At 46.5% G+C, this 20461-nt stretch overlaps 1 protein-coding gene across 5 annotated transcripts in view; it reads right to left on the bottom strand.

Moving 5' to 3' along the window:
* Positions 1–20461, bottom strand: part of NOS1 (nitric oxide synthase 1) — a gene marked incomplete at its 3' end in the record, with an annotated part of 183658 nt that overhangs the window by 13715 nt on the left and 149482 nt on the right. For all 5 annotated transcript variants that reach the window (XM_081841709.1, XM_081841710.1, XM_081841708.1 and 2 more), the window contains 12 exons: positions 16893–17037; positions 16113–16217; positions 14858–14916; positions 13702–13818; positions 12526–12700; positions 11467–11605; positions 10214–10292; positions 9358–9551; positions 7221–7390; positions 4652–4862; positions 1313–1400; positions 1024–1145 (listed from right to left, as the gene is read on the bottom strand). In XM_081841709.1, coding sequence (XP_081697835.1) covers positions 1024–1145; positions 1313–1400; positions 4652–4862; positions 7221–7390; positions 9358–9551; positions 10214–10292; positions 11467–11605; positions 12526–12700; positions 13702–13818; positions 14858–14916; positions 16113–16217; positions 16893–17037 — 1604 coding nt within the window. The remainder of the gene's footprint in view (positions 1–1023; positions 1146–1312; positions 1401–4651; positions 4863–7220; positions 7391–9357; positions 9552–10213; positions 10293–11466; positions 11606–12525; positions 12701–13701; positions 13819–14857; positions 14917–16112; positions 16218–16892; positions 17038–20461) is intronic.

Genomic DNA, 20461 nt, shown 5'->3' with positions numbered 1-20461 from the left:
CTGTCTCTCCCCTCCTTCTTCTTCTTCTTCTTCTTCTTCTTCTTCTTCTTCTTCTTCTTCTTCTTCTTCTTCCTGTTCCCCTCCCAATATTTCCCAGCTTTTCCCCTCTGCAGCCTCTGAACTATGACCTTCCGCAAACCACTGTTGTAAACCTATACAGTGGCACCTCAGTTTAAGAACAGTCCTGTTTACGAACTATTCGGTTTACGAAGTCCGCAAAACCGGAAGTAGTGTCCTGGTTTGCGAACCTTATGCCGGTCTAAGAACAGAATCCGAACAGTGGAAGGGCCCTGGTGGCAGGAGGCCTCATTAGGGAAAGCGTGCCTCGGTATACGAATGGTTTCGGTTTAAGAACGGACTTCCGGAACGGATCAAGTTCGTCAACCGAGGTACCACTGTATTGTCTCCCTCTTCTCTGGGAAGTGTAGGAGAAGGGGAGGAGTCGGTCTCCACCATTCCTCCTCTGTCCAGTCCCTGACATCTGGACTAGATGGGCCACTGTCCTAATCCAGCAGGCAATGTTATTGGGGCTGGTTGCAAGTAGGAACATCTCTACCCCCATTGTTCTACCTGGACACTGAGGTCCAGCGCCGAGAGCCTTCTGGTGGTTCCCTCATTGCGAGAAGCCAAGTTACAGGGAACCAGGCAGAGGGCCTTCTCGGTGGCGGCACCCTCCCTGTGGAATGCCCTCCCACCAGATGTCAAAGAGAACAATAACTACCAGACTTTTAGAAGACATCTGAAGGCAGCTCTGTTTAGGGAAGCTTTTAATTTTTGATGCATTACTGTATTTTAGTATTTTGTTGGAAGCCGCCCAGAGTGGCTGGGGAAGCCAAGCCAGATGGGTGGGGTATAAATAATAAATTATTATTATTATTATTATTATTATTATTATTATTATTATTATTATTATTAAGGCAGACAAGTGAGGGTAGGCGTAGGTTGGCAGGCTAGTGCCCCATTTGCCCTAATGCGCCAGCCTCCACCCAGCCCTGCTCCACTCATGTAGATGACTGGACCTACCTTTGTGTTTGACGTCAAAGAGCCGTTGCTGCCAGAAGCTCCGGAAAGGAGCAATCCCCGTCCCAGGGCCCACCAGGATGCAAGGAACCTGCGGGTCTTGTGGCATGTGGAACCCAGGAGCTCTGCATAAGGGGGAGAGGAGGAAGAAGAGTTCTCTTGTGATCACACATTAGCAGGCTGACCCCTGTGTTATTATCATAGAAGTGTAGAGTTAGAAGGGACCTCCGAGCGTCATCTGGTCCAATCTTTCCACAGCTGTCCACACTTTTTCAATTCCCCCCCATCTTACCCTCTGACAAAACATGGCACCACTTCGTCTGCCTGTATCCGGTTGAACCAGGAGGAACAGACCCCGTGGTGGATTGGCCCTTCCCCATCTAGGCAAAAACAGAAGGAAGAAGATGGGTCAGGTCTGCAGCGGAAACACAAGGCTTGTATCCAACACGCTCTTTGCTATGCATGAATTTTAATGTTGCACGACAGAGGAATTTCTGCGCTAATAGCACAACAGATTATAGCACAACAGATTATGCTTTTTGTGTGTGTGCGACAACATTTCTGCTGGCACAAACATTTCTCTTTCTTTTTTAAAATAATATTTTTTTAATTTTCCAAAAATAACAAAAATAAAACAACAGCAATACAAATTCAAAACCAAACAGAAGAAATAGTCCCTTCCTTGGTTCCATTATTTAACAGCATACCACATGTCCATTGTAAATTTAAAAACCATTCAAATTACTTATTGCCCATTCATAATAAAGTTACAAGTAGTCCTAGAACCCTGCTAATGTATTAACCTGTGTACATTGCTTCTGTATATAGGCAATAAAGTCCTTCCAATCTTCCTTAAATTTATTGTCGTCTCTTCCTCTTAGTTTCATTGTCAATTTTGCCAGCAAACCTTTCTCAACAGTGGACGAAGTATATAAGCAACTTTAACTTAACGCTATGGAAATAATAGAATTCTAGAGTAGGAAATGAGATTTCCAATTACAAAAAAAATAAAAAGAACAAAACATCCCAATTTAAAATCTTATTTTCAATAGCATCTTTCCAGGACTTCCCCTCCCCTCCCCCTCTTGTATTCCAATTCTTACAAATGAATTCAGCAAATTCTTATCCCAGATTTTGAACTTATTATCATTAGCCCAGTTTTAAAAATATTTTCCCATCCCCTAAAATCGACCTGTTCCCTTCCGCGCGTTCCCTCCTTTAATATACAATACAGATTAAAATAATCAAATATAATTAATTAAAATAAAATTGTAAAAATATAATTAAGATAATCAAATATAATTTTACACCCTTTGGATTCCAAATTTCCCTCCCCCCTTTCCCGGTTGCGTTCCCAATGTTCATCAACGTCTGATGTCTTCCTGGAGTTCCCACATCTATCTAGGCCATAGTCCTTTACCAGTCATCTTTAATTTTGAATGTCCAATCTTGGAAGGAGTCTATCTCAAAAAGGCCCATTTCTTCCATCCAGATTTTTATATTTAGGAGTAAAAACTCCAATTTTATTTCTTAGACTTTTCAAATCTGGATGTCCCAAATGTTCCCACTTCCAACTTTATCCAATTCTTGTTGTTCTTGTTGTTCTTGTTAATCCCTCTCCTCCTTTTTTTTTTTTCCTGCTCTCCTGCACAAATGTTCTAATTCCAAAAGCTGCTAATTCCTCTGCAGAGGCTCTGTTATTCAGGAACAAAACATTATGCCAAGTCCCTTCCATTCTTCAATAGATAAATCTATTGTCTCCTTTAGTGTGTTGACCTCTGTAGACAAAATAGTGTTCCATTCCTGCAGTTTCCCAGGAGATAAAAAGTTCTATTCAAGTTCCAAGCCAACAATACTTGTAATATCCCTCAGCTCCTCTAGGTGGATTGCAATAACTCAGTTCCCTTCCAGATCACGCCCACCAGTCAAAATAACTTGTTATTCCTTGTTTTAAGCAATTTGTATCCAATTTATAACAAATGTAACCGGCAAAGTCCTCGTAACAAAGTTCTCATTTTTGTTCTTCCGCTTTGACAGCTCTTTGACAGCTGTCAAAACCTCTCTTTCTCTTCTCCCGGTGCTCTCACAAATCGCTCCCAGGATTCCGGGGGGGGGGTGGTGGTGGTGGTGGTGGTTACTTTTTAATTCAATTCCACTTTTCTCCTCCAGCTCAGTCTTATAATTTTCCGTTGCGAAGTTAGTAACCTTGTCAAAATAGGGTTGCGCTCGATCTTAGTTGTCAAATCCTTTACTTTAACTCCTCTACGACGGGGGGGGGGGGGCTGACTTCGTTTTTGCGCCTCCCCCGCTCGCTCCGAATTTTTTGAAAAATTTATCCCCCTTTTTAGTCCAGGTTCCAATTACTCACGGGTTATTCTTTTAAGTCCAAATTTTCAATAGAAGAAGTCAGCGCTCTCCGTCGAATGGCATGCGGCTTCGCTCGGCAGGGGAAGCGGAGGACTCAAAGCACCACCCCCCCGTCACCCGTTCCGCAGCCTTTAGAAAGGCTCCTTCGCGGGTCGGGGGGGGCAAAAGGTGCCAGCCGAGTCACCATGTCCATGGGTTTCAGCGCCCATGGTTTTTGAGGGTCCCCGCGTCGCCGGCGCGGTAGGACCCAGCCCCTGCCGAGCAGGCTCCCTCCGGAGCTCGGAGGGAGTCCGCCATTCGGCGATGGCGCCAACCCGGAAGTCCCTAGAGTAGGAAATGAGAATCAGGGATCATCTAGTCCAACCCCCTGCAATGCAGGAATCTCAGCTAAAGCAGCCATGACAGACAGCCATCCAGCCTCTGCTTAAAAACCTCCAGGGAAAGATAGTCCACCACCTCCTGAGGGAGACCGTTCCACTATCAGAACAGCTCCTACTGTCAGAAAGTTCTTCCTGATGTTTAGTCAGAATCCATTTCTTGCAACTTGAAGCCATTGGTTCAAGTCCTACCCTCCAGAGCAGGAGAAAACAAGCTTGTTCCCTCTTGCATGTGGCAGCCCTTGAGATATTTGAAGATGGCTACCATATCTCCATGGTGCTGGAGGAGACTCTTGAGACTGCAAGAAGATCAAACCTGTCTATTCTGAAGGAAATCAGCCCTGAGGGCTCACTGGAAGGACAGATCGTGAAGCTGAGGCTCCAGTACTTTGGCCAACTCATGAGAAGAGAAGACTCCCTGGAAAAGACCCTGATATTGGGAAAGATGGAGGGCACAAGGAGAAGGGGACGACAGAGGACGAGATGCTTGGACAATGTTCTCACAGCTACCAACTTGTGGGAGGCAGTGGAAGACAGGAGTGCCTAGTGTGCTCTGGTCCATGGGGTCACGAAGAGTCGGACACGACTAAACAACAACAACCATATCTCCTCTCAGTCTCCTCTTTTCCAGGCTACACATACCCAGCTCTTTCAACCGATCCTCATAAAGCTGGGTTAAATGTGAATTTTGTAATTAAAAAAAAAATTCCAACTCAAGGTCAAACACAGGAAGCTGCCTTAGACTGATCTATCTTTCCAGTTCAATATTGTCTATGCTGACTAGTGGTGGCCACCCAGTATTTCAGACCAGGCCTTAAAACTAGAGGACCTGGCAACTTCCACACACAAAAGTGATGCTCTACCACTGAGCTGTGGTCCCAATTTACCTCTGGTCCGATAGGAGACCACGGCTACCGTGAGGTGGACCTCGTCGGGATACATGTCAGGGGAGGAGCTAATGGAATAGTAGCGAGGCTGGAGCAGTGGGAGCTGGGTCAGCAAGAAGGTGGACGGCATCTGCACGGACGGGAACTCTTCCAGAACTTCAACCATGGTGGGGTTCTTGGACCATTTCCACTCCTCGTATTCCTGCAGGCCCTGCACATAGGGGACACAGGAAGCTGTCAGTTTGCATTTCTTACTACAGAGAGTTTTGATCTGATGTGTAGAGCTCTTTCTTATTCTACTCCATTCAAGAGGGTTCTGGAAGCTACTCTGTGTGAAAGGAACAAGCAGAAAGTTCATGGTGTTTGGGTTGTTCCTTCAGAGAAGCTGAGTACAGCTGGCTTCAACTGGTTCTGTTATCTCAGGCATCCCCAACCTTTGGCCCTCCAGAGGTTTTGGCCTACAACTCCCATGATCCCTAGCTAACAGGACCAGTGGTCAGGGATGATGGGAATTGTAGTCCAAAACATCTGGAGAGTCCAAAACATTGGGGATGCCTGTGTTATCTCTTTCTGTCAAGGTCATGCTGACTATAATAAGAGGCCAGAAGGAACCTGGGTTTCACTTTCTCTTTCTGTCTCTCTTTCCTTCTGGTGTGGTGTTCTGTACATAGTATGCTTAGAGTTAAGGTTTTAGACTTATAAGTTATTGTAAGTTTAAATTAAGTCTGCTGCAACTGGATTTCTTAAGGACGGTGGCAGTGCTGGATTTACGTATAAGCTAAACAAGCTATAGCTTAGCCCCCCCCCCCCAATTTCACTATTAATATACTTCTTAATTGTATTTCAGTTCAACAGTTACGTTGATAAAATACTTGTAATGTGCAAGTGGCTTTAGATACCTATTAGGTCCATAAATTACCATATAGCACATATTCAACACACAAAAACAGCAACAATTTGTTGTTGACAAAGGACAGCTGGACATATAAAGGGCCCCATTACCTTCAGTAGCTTAGGGCCTCATCACACCTAAATCCGGCCCTGGACTGTGCCAATCCTGAATGTATTGGATTTGTGACCGTTATGCTCATTTGCCTTCAGTAGCAGTAAAGCTCTGTTGGATGAAATATTAATTGCCTCTGGTCTATTTTTTTGGGAATCCTGCAACATGTTTAAGTTTTTACTCTGCTAACTATATGTTGGAATCTGCTCTGGATCAATATTGAGTAGAATTCAATGACAGAGGCTGCCTTAGATGGAGTCAGCCCATGGGTATCTGACTGGGGGGTAGAATATAGCCATCATGTCTGGTAGGCTATGATATCCGCCTCCACGAATTTGTGTAGCCCTCTGTTAAAGATGTTCAAACTGGCAGCCATTACTGCTTCCTGTGGCAGTGAGTTCCACAGGTTAACCACACGCTGCATGAAGAAACAGGAGGGTGAATTGTCTTGCCTTTCATGGACATGTCTAACTTTGGTTCATTCATTTCAGCAACTCTGCTCTGAGTTAGACCTAGTTGTTGTTGTTTTTTTAAAAAAATACATCTACTTTTTATTGACACTTATCAAAAGATATACAAAAGTTCATGCCTAATACAAACTATATTTTTTATAATACAGCAGAATAAAAGAAATACTTTTAAAACCTAATCCAGAAAAGGAACAGGAGCGAGAGAGAGAGAGAGAGAGAGAGAGAGAGAGAGAGAGAGAAAGAAAGAAAGAAAGAAAGAAAGAAAGAAAGAAAGAAAAGAAAAGAAAATGGGAAAAGATAGAAAGACTTCTGGTTCTTTGTCAGCTACATATAGTATTCACTCATTAACATTCAATTATTCTGTTTTCTATAAGCCAATATTTTTTCAATCTTTAAATCCAGATATTCCGAATTAATTTTCTTGTTCACACAAAAGAATTCTGTAAGAAGTTTCCAATCCTTAAGAAATGTCAATAGTGGTTTTTCTCTAATTAAACACGCTAAGTTTGCCATCTCAGCCAAGTCCAACAATTAAGACCTAGTTGTGATGCATGACTGGATGGATTGATTGACATCCCTTATTGCAGAACCCGAATCAGTCTGCATGTGAGGGGCAAAGAGCTGTATCACAGAACAGTGGGATAATCAGCCTCGTGTAACCAACACGCTTAAGTCTAATTAGTGCCGGAAGGGGTTAATACCATAGAGTAAGATGTCCTGCCAGGCTTAGCTTTGTCACTTCCTCCCTTACCTTGGGCGGAAATAGGCAACCCCCCCCCCCCGAGAACATACAACAGTTCATTTGCAGCTTTGCCTGCAAACATGATACAGTGGTACCTGGGGTTACGAACTTAATTCGTTCTGGAGGTCCATTCTTAACCTGAGGTGCACTTTTGCTAATGGGGTGTCCCGCTGCTGCCGTGCCGCCAGTGCGCGGTTTCCATTTTCATCCTGGGGCAAAGTTCGTAACCCAAAGCAACTACTTCCGGGTTAGAGGAGTTTGTAACCTGAAGCATTTGTAACCCGAGGTACTGCTGTACAAGTACATAATATACAGGGCAAGGTTCTCGCAGCCCTTTCCAGACTGCGGACTTACCTTGCTGAGAACCTGAAGGCGCTTCTTATCTTTCTCACTGGTCGCCAGCAAAGCAAATTGCTGCAACAGGATTGGCGTGGGAGGGGTGGTGATGTCCAGGTAATATTTGAAGGCCTGGAAGATGGTACAGGGAGGGACGCGGTTCTCGTCTGTCCAGTTGCTGATGACACCTGTCAAGACAGAAGCCAGTTGGCCTGCACTGAGGCTGGTCTATCGGGGCAAGTGGCCTTTTATCCATTTCGGATGGGTCAAATATGGATTTAAGATGAAAACCACCTACCACTTTTCTGTTAGGAACTGTCATGGTATTGACGGAGAATGAAGGGGAGGAGGAGAGACAGGCAGAGGAAGGGGTGCAGGAAGTGGCGGTGGAGGAAAGAAGGGAAAGCCAGGAGGAGGGACAGCTCACAGATGTTAGAACAGAGCCTCAACACCGCACAGGAAGTTCTGGCACAGACAGTGAAGCAATGCCTGCTCCGTTTGCCCAGGAAAGGAGAGTGTTAAAGAGGAGGGGACAGAGACATCACATGAAAATTCCACGTCTTTTCTGTCGGAGATGGGGCGGGCATAAGGCACTCCAAGAATCTGAGCCGGAGGATTCGGATGCATGTAACGTGCTACTTGTACAGTGGTGCCTCGCAAGACGGAAAGAATCCGTTCCGCGAGTCTCTTCGTCTAGCGGTTTTTTCGTCTTGCGAAGCAAGCCCATTGACGGCTTAGCGGATTAGCGCTATTAGCGGCTTAGCAGCTTTTAGCGGCTTAGCAGCTTAGCAGATAAGTGGATAAGCGGCTTAGAAAAAGGGGGGGGGGAGAAAAAAAAAACCGCAGGAACTTGCAAGACATTTTCGTCTTGCAAAGCAAGCCCATAGGAAGTTCGTTTTGCGAAGCACCTCCAAAACGGAAAACTCTTTTGTCTAGCGAGTTTTCTGTCTTGCGAGGCATTCGTCTTGCGGGGCACCACTGTACATATGTAAAATAAAGACTGTATATATGTATCTCTGAGTGAGCAGAGGCATTTCTTGTGGAGAGCGTTCACAAGCCATCACAGGAACACAGGAAGCTTCCTTGTACTGAGCCACACTCTTGGTTCATCTAGCTCAGTATTGCCTACACTGACTGGCAGCATCTCTCCAGAATTTCAGGCAGGATTTCCTCCCAGGCCTCCCCCAGAGATGCAGTTGGGGATTGCACGCAAGGCAGGTACTCTACCTCCTCATTTTGCCATGTCACAGTACTGGGAGGAGTCCTTGGGTTTCTTTCAACATATTTGGCTCAATAAAGTAATGTTTATTCTCACTTCACTCCTAAATTAAGAGTATCTTGGGCTGCAGCTAAAGCGGTGCCTTTTATCAATTTCTGAGGGGCTGAATATGCAAACCACGTACCATTTTTCTATCAGTAGCTGCTCCCTTCCCCATTTCACAAGGCGGAAAGGAGTCCTGAGCTTTGCTGTAAATACTTGGCTCGATAAAGTAATGTTTATTCTCATTTCTTGGAAATGGACTCATAAATTAAGAGCATTTCAGGGCTCAGCGAAACCTATGGATTTTGCCTCCATTTGGTGGCCATTTGTTACACGTTTGACAGGCCAATTGTGGGGATGGCAACCTCCAATGAAATATAGCTTTATTTGGTATTCATAACATTTGTTTTGTTTTCTCTGTATCAGGTCAGTTTTTGTTGTAACATCTAACACATTGTGTAGTCTCTTGAGAATGTAATTTATTACCTTGGCTTTTTTTGGTACCGTTTCCCCCAACTCTTTTATTTCATTTCCCATTTCTTACTGGATTGTTGTTTTAACTTCATTATGAAGTCTTGAATTTTTTATTTTTATTTTTTTAAAAAACAACTTTAGGAAGAAAAATGAAGGGAAAAAAAGGGTTGCCTTCAACTAGGTGAAACGTTGAGTAGACCCAATGAGATTAATGAACCTCCATTAGTCATCTCCATTAATTTCTGTAGGGCCTGCTCCAAATTTGATTAATGTTGGATGCAACCCTAAGTCTTCTACTGCAGGCACCCAAGCAAGCAAAATACAGATGTTGAAGCAACAAGGAATGCTTCCTACATAAGGAAGTCAACTCTGACCAACCAGGAGAACTGAAAAAACAACAACAGCGCCTTTGCTCCTTACCTAAAGCCGTGTTCCTCTCTTCCAAGAGCTCCACCTTCACCAGCTGGTTGGTAGGGGGCGCATCTTCCAGCCGTTCGATCAAGGCGTTGACCAGGTCTTCGTGGTTACCTGGGAAGACGCCCAGGTGGTCTCCGGGTTCATAATGCAGCTCCTGGTGTCCGTTGGTGTGAAGCCGGAGGAAGATTGTGGAGCGGCTAAAGCGAGTAAGGAAGTCTTTGGGTGTGCCGCTCTTTGCAGATAAAATCCCCCACTTCTACAGATATTAGGTAGACCTTGCACATAGCACATTTAGGTAGTGGCTCTCAGTTCGTTTCTGGGCTCACGTTGGTGTCTAAAGCCCTTAAGGACCCAGGCCTTAAATATCAGAAATGCCTCCTCCTTCTCCAAAGACCCTCTCAAGCATCAAGACTGGCAAAGGGGGCCCTCCCGGTGGTTCCACCACCCTCAAAAGCCTGGGGGTTGGTGGATGAGAATATGTGTATTTTCAGGACCCACCCTATTTTTTGTGACTCTATTTTATACCTTTATAGTTTGGTGAGTGTCTGGGGGCCCAAACAAAATGGAAGAATATTGGGTTCACATGCTAACACCAAGCCATCATTAAAGCAAATCGAGGTTTGGAAGCAGACAGCAAACCATGGTTTCAGATCATGGTTTGCTGTCAGAGAACAAACTGTGGTTAAGCCACTGGTCGGGATTCACACATAACATTAAGCGATGGTTTAATGAAGCATGGTTTGGTGCTCTGTGCGGACTAGTTCATAATTGAGTGCAAACATGATAGATCCTGGGCCTAATCAAGCTGTGTTCTTCTCAAACTTGCCATTTTTGGCAGGGGTGAGCCTGTAGCTCCTACCTGGATTTGGGGCTTTGTAGATTCTGACGTGCCAGGAGCCGGGCTGCGAAGACTCGCTTTTTGTGGATGCTGTACAAGCCTGCGAATGAAAGAAAGTCGGTTAGTCCTGTTTGCAGGGACTAGTTGCAAGTGTCACGACTGTGGTTCAATGACATATTCTGGCGGGCGGGCAGGTGGCACAGTACAGTATCAAAGAAGGTGCATACGGCCTAGAATGCGAAACCTGTCAGGCCATAGTGAGTCCCTGAGGCTAGAGCAGGCATAGGCAAACTCGGCCCTCCAGATGTTTTAGGACTACAACTCCCATCACCCCTAGCTAACAGGGATGATGGGAATTGTAGTCTCAAAACATCTGGAGGCCCGAGTTTGCCTATGTCTGGGCCCACCCCATTGTAAATACATCCAACATTATAAAAAGTACAAAAACACCACAAAACATTATTACAGCACCACTGTAGCAGTCGGCAGGGAAGTGTCGGCAGTGCAGTGGTGCTCAGCGCACTTCCCAGTGCTGAGCATCACTGCCAGTTGGAGAGAGGGGAAGAGGTATACAATATCTTTATTGTCATTGTCCCATACAGAACAATGAAATTGAAAATCTACATAAAACATTCAAAAACCCCTAAAAACTCTGAAACCCCATTTTAAAATACAATATACTATAGAGACTCCTTATGCTGCATTTAGAACCAGAATTGCATTTGCGTAGAAACTGTTTTTCAGGAGGCTAGTCCTGGTCTTTATAACCCTATACCTTCTTCCAGAAGGCAGAAGCTGAAAGAGATCATTTCTGGGGTGCGTACTATCCTGTGCTATCTCTGCAGCTTTCTTATGGCACCTGACAGCATAGATTTGACCTAAGGTGGGAAGAGTGCACCCGATTATTCTCTCTGCTGTCTTTACAACCCTGGACAGCATTGTTTTTTCCCTGGCCATGCAGCTCCCAAACCACACACAGAGACCATAAGTTAGTACACTCTCCACAGTACAATGGTAAAATGCCATCAGCACGTGAGGCAGCAAAGAGCTCAGGGTGGTGTGGGGGCAGCAGCGGAGCTAATACGACACCATGCTTGCACCGCACCAAACTCCCCGCTACCTCTCCTTCCCGCTAGCCTGCAGCGATGCTCAGATTTGGGAAGCCAGGTGAGCAACCGCCTCTCCGCTCATGCAACCGCTACCGGGTAGCCAAGCCTGGTCAAGTCCTGCCTCTGAAAACGTCCCACCAGGAAGTTAGCGGCAAGCCACAGTACCTTGTGTCAGTTCGGGTGCTTCGGCAACATAGGTCAGGCGGAACTTGCTCCTCTTCCAGCTCCGGTCGTTGCTGATGAGGGAGTTATTGGCTTTCTCGATGTTGACGTCGTCGCCCACGCAGAACACATCACACGCTGCCTGCAGGACAAACCAGGTTCTCAAGGCAAAGCAAGGCAGGCTGGGTGGGTGGGTGGAAGAAAGGTGTCCAGCTAGGATTCCTCCCCTCGTCTCAGGACTCTGTTTGGGGGAAAGGGCTAAGCAGAGCTGTGAAGATGCCCTGACGGTTGGCGAGGCAGGGAAAGCTCACTCACGGGACTCTCCTGCCCTAGTTGTGATTCCCGGAGGGGGTTGGCAGGGCCAAACCATGGAGTCTCAAATTTCAGCCACGCCCCGTGTGATGCCAAAATTCAGCGCCCCCTGCCTCTCACGCTCTATTCTAAATAATAGTTGCAGTGCCTCCTGCAGCTCTGTGTCCAGGTCGCACTCCCCTAAATCTGCCTCTGGGGCAGGAGAGAGAGCAGACAGAGCTGCTTCCTCGGAGAGGGTCTCTGCCATCCATTCCCAAACGCCTGCCTGTCAGAGCCCACCAGCTCCTTCTCCTTCCTACCTCTTGTGACTGTGGCTGTCAAATAATTCCAGTTCCTGACGGAGCAGGGGCTTCTGACACCCTTCAGACAACCCATTTATTGATCATCCACAGGTCACGACTGGTCTTTTACTGAGCCCTTGTTCCAATTTTCCCCCGTCACTTTCCTAACTGCAAATTCGTTTCTCTTCTCCTTTTTTTGAGGTGGATTTGTTGCAGTAGGGTGGTGCAGCTCTCTAAACCACTTTTTACTTGCGCAGATCGAAATCTCCAGGCTATGAGTTCAAAACCCTCCCACAAATTTCTGATGGCTTGGAGGTGATGGCCCAACATCTTCCCTTTAAGGAACCCATTGCCTGTGAGCAGTTGATTACAATTGGCCTGGCCTCGTGGCTCTGAGATACCCTCTCCCCAACATTTCCTCATCTTCTAATCCCATCTCCTGGCAGGAGGCTGAAGAGAAGGTGGCTACCTTGAAGACCTTTTTGGCCCACGTCCTGAAGGACTCCTCTTGCCCACACAGCTCATCCCCCTCGCCCATCCTCAGGATGCGTTCTCCACCCAGCTCCTCCAGGAGCGTGTCCACTGCGCGAGCAAAGGCGCAGAAGTGGGGATAGGCCCGTGACCCCAGTCCAAAGACGGAGAATCTGTAGGACAGCAGGAGAGGTGAATCAGTCAACTTTCCTCATTTTTTCAATTTTATTTTATTTTTTTAAAGACCCCATGAAAACAAATCGGCATTTCAGTGTTGATTTCTCCTAATGTACCCATACTCATACCGGATGTGGGTGGCACTGTGAATTAAACCACAGAGCCTAGGACTTGCTGATCAGAAGGTCGGCGGTTTGAATCCCCGTGACGGGGTGAGCTCCCATTGCTCGGTCCCTGCTCCTGCCAACCTAGCAGTTTGAAAGCACGTCAAAGTGCAAGTAGATAAATAGGTACTGCTCTGGCGGGAAGGTAAACGGCGTTTCCGTGCGCTGCTCTGGTTCACCAGAAGCAGCTTAGTCATGCTGGCCACATGAGACCTGGAAGCTGTACGCCGGCTCCCTCGGCCAATAAAGCGAGATGAGCGCCGCAACCCCAGAGTCGGCCACGATTCGACCTAATGGTCAGGGGTCCCTTTACCTTTACTTACCCATACTCATATGCCATTCTCTTTTATATTTACCCATTTATTTCAAAGTGATTGTCTCATAATAACAGAATGCACTTTGTATGCTATTTCCCACTAACATATGCAGTTTTCTGCATGCTTTGCCGTACTGTATGCATTTTTGCACACGGAGCTAGACTTGATAGCCGCATTGCGAAATCCAGAGAACTGCAAATTTCTGAGGACGGCTGAGTTTTCAGTTTGCACATTCTTTTGGAAAGTGCAGATTGGGTTGGTTCGCCTCCCGCTGAGAACTTAATCAAAATTTCCCCATCCCTATCTGTACGCAAGGAAGCAGACATCGAGGTGGTGGCTGCACAGCCAAGCAGAGCCAGCAGGGGTCACTGTCAGCCCGACAGAAGGCCATAGACAGAGAGTGAGATTTGTCTCTTGGGGCAAGATTATACTATGTCTTCCAGCTCCTGGACACTGCTGGATTGCAGCTTTGCAATGTGAGCTCTGAACTCCCCGCTGTTCACCCGCCCTGCTCACCTGACATTGGCCAGCGGACCGGTGCTCTCAAAGTTGTCCCTGGCTTCAGGCCCGTCAGCCGAAGATTTCCGAGCATCTGAATACGAGGAGACGCTGTTGAAGCGCACTTTGTAGCTCCTGCAAAACAGGATGGTAATTCAGTGCCAGAGATTCTGTTTTGCATGTAGGTCAATCCCCAGGGCTGGGAATACCCCCTGCCTAAAACCCTGAAGAACTTCTGCTTGTAGGCAATACTGAGCTAGATGCATTAACAGCCTGGACTTGGTATAAGACAACTCCCTATACTTGTTTTATATTAGGGAAGAGCCATAGCTCAGTGGCAGAGTGTCTGCTTTGCATGCAGCAGGTTCCAGGTTCAAATCCTTACAACATCCCTGTAAGGTAGGCTCCACTGATAGTGCCAGTAGACCTACTAAAAAAGTAGTCAGGAGATCTGATCATTTGCATCAGGACAGATCTATTTTGGTTCTCAAGATGCAAAGAACTAGCCCACTATGCTGGTCAAAGGAAGAGGCTCACTCTGTGGACGCCTGACACCTAGTGGCTGCTCAGGGTAACTGCTTCCTAATTGCTGGTTGAGAAATCATTGGTGGATGAGCATCCTAGGAATTTTGTATTCCAAGCTTCTTGGCGATTTGCAGCAAGGAGTTTAGACTCCTAGTTCTTCAGCAGCAGCAGCAACCAAATGACCTCCCCGCACACACCTGAATAAGGCTGCTGCAATCAAAGAAAGTCAAGGAGAAAACTTGACAGGACAGGCTGGTCCATTAGGGCACACTGCCTTGTCAACCTCAGCCTGTCACCAGCCAGCTAGCTGGAGCCCACCTGCCTGCCACCTTCCCTTTTAGTCTTATTGTTGCCCTTGTAGAACTCAACAGGGAGGAGGCTCTGGCTCCATCGGCTATTGGCTCTGGCGCCACCTGCTGTTGGGCTCCCTGCCTCCCACCCTACCAGTCCACTGGGACTTGTGTGTGTACAAAAGGACTGTGAGCTCAAATCAATTCTGGCACTGAAAGTGAATCCCTAGGCTCAGAAGTACCCTGGCCTTCAGTTCCTTTCTTTCTTTTGCACCTGGCTCTGGTTGATGGATCTTGGGGTTCCCATAAAAAACAACCCACGCAATTCATAATTCCTGGATCAGGGTTAGCACACCCACCTTCTCTCTTCGAGGTTGGAGTTGGGATTCCTCATTTCCATCAGAGCACAGCCAAATTTCTGGGAAATGAGGGGAAATGTAAACATGTGGGAGAACAGGCACACTGAACAGAATTAAGTTAAAAATTTTGTTGTTGTCGTTTAGTCATTTAGTCGTGTCGGACTCTTCTGACCCCATGGACCAGAGCACGCCAGGCACTCCTGTCTTCCACTGCCTCCCGCAGTTTGGTCAAACTCATGTTAGTAGCTTCGAGAACACTGTCCAACCATCTTGTCCTCTGTCATCCCCTTCTCCTTGTGCCCTCCATCTTTCCCAACATCAGGGTCTTTTCCAGGGAGTCTTCTCTTCTCATGAGGTGGCCAAAGTATTGGAGCCTCAGCTTCAGGATCTGTCCTTCCAGTGAGCACTCAGGGCTGATTTCCTTCAGAATGGATAGGTTGGATCTTCTTGCAGTCCATGGGACTCGCAAGAAGATCAAACCTATCCATTCTTAAGGAAATCAGCCCTGAGTGCTCACTGGAAGGACAGATCCTGAAGCTGAGGCTCCAACTGATAAAAAAACCAAACACAAATCTGGACTGGGGGATCAGGATTAGGAAGCTTCTTATGTTGCTCAACAAGGGCAGACCCCTCCCCCCCGACTGAACTGTACCACAACTTGCACGTCAACTCCACAAAAGCCCTCAATGCAACAGGGGGAAATGGTCAAGTAGGATTCTCTGGAGGAGAAGGTCTTTCACATTGTGGGTGGTGCTTAGGACTGACCAAGCTAGGGATAATCTCTCAGCATTGCCTTCAAACCTTCCACCAACATTTCCATTCCAGCAGAAAACATTAATATAGTTAAAACTAAAAAAAGTGGGCTGGGTTGGACCTCTCTTTTTTTAAGTGGGTGCAGGGAGAAGGATTTCATGGCATCTAATTGCAAAAGCTGACCAATACTGGAACGGTTACTTTCCCTACAGGCTAGCGGAGCCACCCAGCCACAGGCAAGACTGTTTTGCAAGACTGTGGCTCCACCACGTCAAGTCTTCCAGAAGTACCACAACAAGTTTCCAAGAACAAAGCCAACATTTTAGGATGTGATCTGAAGGCACATGAGACCACTATCTTCCTGAAGCCAACAAGATCTGGAGGAGACCTGCATTTCATTCTTATCGTCAGTCACAAATTCGGGCCTTTCTGCTGTGAGGAAAGATCTACAGACTTAGTCAACCTAACCCAATAAAATGAACAAGGAAAATCTCCCTCCTACCTCCCCGTTCTCTGGTGGGTCTCCGTTGCCAAAGGTGCTTGTGACCACCAGCACGAGAGTTTCATGTTCCAAGTGGACAGTGTCGTACTCATCCATTGACATCACCTGAAGAAAAAGGGCACAGAGAGGCTTGTGAGAAGGATCCCAACGGCCGTCCAGGATGGAGTGACTTGTGGTGGCCTTCCAGATGTTGCCAACTCCCACCAGGCCCAGCCAGCATGGCCAACAGTAAGGGATGGTGGGAACTGGAATCGAACAATGTCTAGGAGTCCCAAAGGCTTGATTACTGTAACACGCTGTATGTGGCCCACCCTTGAACCTACTGCAGAATTTTTTTGGTTTTGTTCTTTTCCACCCAGCATTAATTTTATCAAACAAACACACAAATAAACATATAAATGCAGTGCATGCTTGTATTTCGACTTTTCCTGGCTTCACGACAGGCTAGCTTTTAAATGCGTGCTTATCCATTTGTTTCTTTGCCTTACGGACAAAACAAAACACGAAAAGTTTTATGTACAGGTGAGGGAAGTAATGGTGACTAGCCAGTTAGTACCTTCCACAAATCTGCAGAACCATTCAGCATGCCCCCCCCAACCACCTGCCAAAGCTTGATCTTAAAGAGAAAAAGCTTTCTTAAACACAGGCTGGGCCCTTTCAGACCAGCCCAACGGTTTGTCAAAAGCTACATGTCTTTGCCCTCGAAGAAAAGCAGTTCAGCTCCTTGCTGGAGAGTTGGAGAAGTTGAGCTAAACTCTGGAATGACAGCCAGGATCCTACCTTGGCATCAAAGGCATGCTTGAAGATCTCACACAGGGTTTTTGCATAGACCTGGGATTTTCCTGTTTCCGTGGCATACAGGATAGTGGCCTTGACTCTCTTTGCCATTGCCTGCCCCATCAGTTTGGCAGAAAACTTCACAGCCCTAGGAGGGCGGGAGAAAAGAAGATTTATTGACCTGGGAAGCTGATCAGATCTTTCCTCCTGGTTACTCTCAACATTTTTATCTATTTTTTTGCATATGCAGGGTGGAGTTTGCATCCAATACATTAAAAGGTAGGTGTGTACCCACGTGCTTGATGATAACAAGAAAACTACAAGCACTGAACAAAACCTTCCAAGTAAAGGTGAATTGACTTCAGATGCTCCTTCGGTCTACACCTATGATTTATTTAAGAAGTGCACACTTAAGAATGTAACATTTGAATGAGACATGGGTAAAACATACAGGTATGATTGGATCGACTGATTGCACTTATCTCCCATATTCCCACCCCAATGAGCTCCAAGGGGCATTCATGGTTCTCCCCCTCCTCACCGAATCCTCACAACAACCCTGTGAGGTAGGTTAGGGCTGAGCGGCAGTGACTAGCCCAAGGTCCATGGCCAAGTGGGGATTTGAACCCTGGTGTCCCAGCTCCTAGTTGGACACTCTAACCACTACACCACACTGGCTCTCTGAGTGAGCTGGGGTGGTTACAGCATCTGGCCAAGTCTTTTTTTAAAATCATTTTTATTGATTTTCCAATTAAAAACATCCAATTAATATATGCAATCATAATACTTCAATTAAAAATAAAAAACAAATAAAAAAGATCAAATTATAGTCCAAATTGTATTTATTAATTTCTCGAAGCTCCCCACAGTCTGGATCTCTGAAGCATATCTCCAATGTCTGGCCAAGTCTTCATCATTGTCACTGGACTCAAATTCCCACCAGCCCCAGCCCATATGGCCTATGCCAAGGGATGATGGGAACTGTAGTCCAATGCCCTCTGGAGGCCCACAGGTTCCTGATACAGACAGAAGGTCCCCAACCAATTGGATAGCTCTGTTGGTTAGAGTCTGGTGCTGACAATGCCAAGGTTGTGGGTTTGAACCTCGTATGGGACAGCTGCATATTCCTGCATTGCATGGGGTCGGATTAGATGATCATCAGGAACTTTTCCAACTATGATTCTATGAAAACACAAACTTTGCACAGATGAAAAATGACATTTTTAAGTAGGGACGGCACAAGTCATTGAAAAGATGCTCTCTTAACAGGAAGTGCCTCTGATCAGTTACTTGTGAGGAGGTGTATGCTTTGCCTGAATCTTACTAGGCTAGTTTATTGGGGTGTCTGTGTTAGGAGCCCTGGCTAATGACCCATCGAGTCCAGCATCCTGTTCTCACAGTGGCCAACCAGATACCAGATACCTGTGGGAAGCCCACAAACAGGTCCTGAGTGCAACAGCTCTCTTCCCTTCCTAGGTTTCCGGTAGATGGTATTCAGAAGGTCGCCGGTTTGAATCCCCACAACAGAGTGAGCTCCTGTTGCTCTGTCCCAGCTCCTGCCAACCTAGCAATTTGAAAGCACACCAGTGCAAGTAGATAAATAGATACCACTGCGGTGGGAAGGTCAACAGTATTTCTGTGAGCTCTGGTTTCCGTCACGGTGTCCCGTTGTGCCAGAAGCGGTTTAATCATGCTGGCTACATGACCTGGAAAGCTGTCTGTGGACAAATGCCGACTCCCTCGGCCTGAAAGCGAGATGAGCGCAGCAACCCCATAGTCGCCTTTGACTGGACTTGACTGTCCAGGGGTCCTTGACCTTGACCTATTCTGAAGCATATTGCCTCCGATGGTGGAGACAGAACATAGCCATTGTCCAATCCTCTTTCCAAGCAATCCAAGGATTGCTTTCAGAAACGTCGTTTTGCCCCTACTGCAAAACTCAGATTTTTCCTCAAATGCGCTAATACTTTTTTTCTTCTCTCCCTTGAAAATGGGAGCATGTCTGTGTGTGTGCCGCTTATATCAACACCCGTTCTCACCCTCTTTCTTTGGGGAGGGGGTGTGCTTACAAAAACGATTTGCATAAATTGAAGGCAGGGAAGAATCACAAAAGGTCACTGAGAATAAAAGAAAATGCTGGCAGCCTTCTAAAGGGAAGCAGACTCAGCTTACCCTGCACACAGCTTAAAATCAAAAGAATACAGAAGGGTAGAAAGGTATTTCCACCGAAACGATAATCGCCATGGTGGCCCGTAAAGCTCTCAAAATGATTGAGAAATGCCTCACAAGCCCCAGAGAGACATCGGTAAATGCAACTTAACTGGGTCAACGAATGGCTCTGATAATCTTCAATAAACGAGAAAGGTTTTATTTTGTTTTATTTTTCAGGCCGGACTTGCATTTTTGTCAGACTTTTGGGGTGGATTGAATACAAATGGTCTGATTACCACACAAGGCTGGCTCAAGAGATTTTGCCATCCCAGGTGAATTAATTTTGTAGTGACCTCGCATCTATCTATCTATCTATCTATCTATATATATAAAATCATTTGCAAACATCTTGCATTGTGCTCCCTGTTCAGGGATTTTTCCAGCCACAGTCCTTATTGTGTGTGTGTTTCCTACAACAAAGGGAAGGCACATTTCTAAGAGATGGAAGTGAATTTTGCACATTTGCTTGAACAGACAGAGAGGAAAAAGGGATCGCGATTAGGAATGTGCATGTGGGAGCTGCAACCGAAAGCTGCAGCGTATTCTCTCCTTGTAACAGAAGTGCACCTGCTCAGGGTTCTAGCCAGTCACCCCTGCCCTTCTCCAGGATACTCCGTTCCACCTTTGGTTTCCCATTTTTCTTTCCCAGACAGAGCTCGACTTTTGGGGGTCAGATTCAACTAACCTGGTGTGCTGGGGGAAAGGACACAAGGACTCCTGCTAGCCCTGTGGGGATTGCCACCTCTCCACCCCACACACGTCCATGTGCCTCCCCAAAATCTGCTCTATAGGATTGGAAGAAACTCCCCCCCCCCGAACAGAGCACAGTGGTAGTGTTTGATTTACATCCTACGCCCTTTTAAAATGTGTTTTTTGGGTGGCAGGGGTTATTGGGTCGTCGTTTCTATTTTTATTATGTCAGTTGAGGTTTTATATCTTGATTTTATTCTGTGAACTGCCCTGAGACCCTCCCCCCCGGGATATAGGGCGGTATATAGGGACGTGGGTGGTGCTGTGGGTTAAACCACAGAGCCTAGGACTTGCCGATCAGAAGGTCGGCGGTTCGAATCCCCGCAACGGGGTGAGCTCCCGTTGTTCAGTCCCTGCTCAAAAGCATGTCAAAGTGCAAGTAGATAAATAGGTACCGCTCCGGCGGGAAGGTAAAAGGAGTTTCTGTGCGCTGCTCTGGTTCGCCAGAAGCGGCTTAGTCATGCTGGCCACATGACCCGGAAGCTGTACACTGGCTCCCTCGACCAGTAAAGAGAGATGAGCGCCGCAACCTCAGAGTTGGCTACGACTGGACCTAATGGTCAGGGGTCCCTTTACCTTTACCTTTATAGATTCAATAAATAAGATAATAA

Source organism: Podarcis erhardii (genome assembly GCF_964252035.2).
Source record: "Podarcis erhardii genome assembly, chromosome: 15".
In the NCBI taxonomy this organism is placed as follows: Eukaryota; Metazoa; Chordata; class Lepidosauria; order Squamata; family Lacertidae; genus Podarcis; species Podarcis erhardii.
This window is presented reverse-complemented; position numbering and strand designations above follow the sequence as displayed.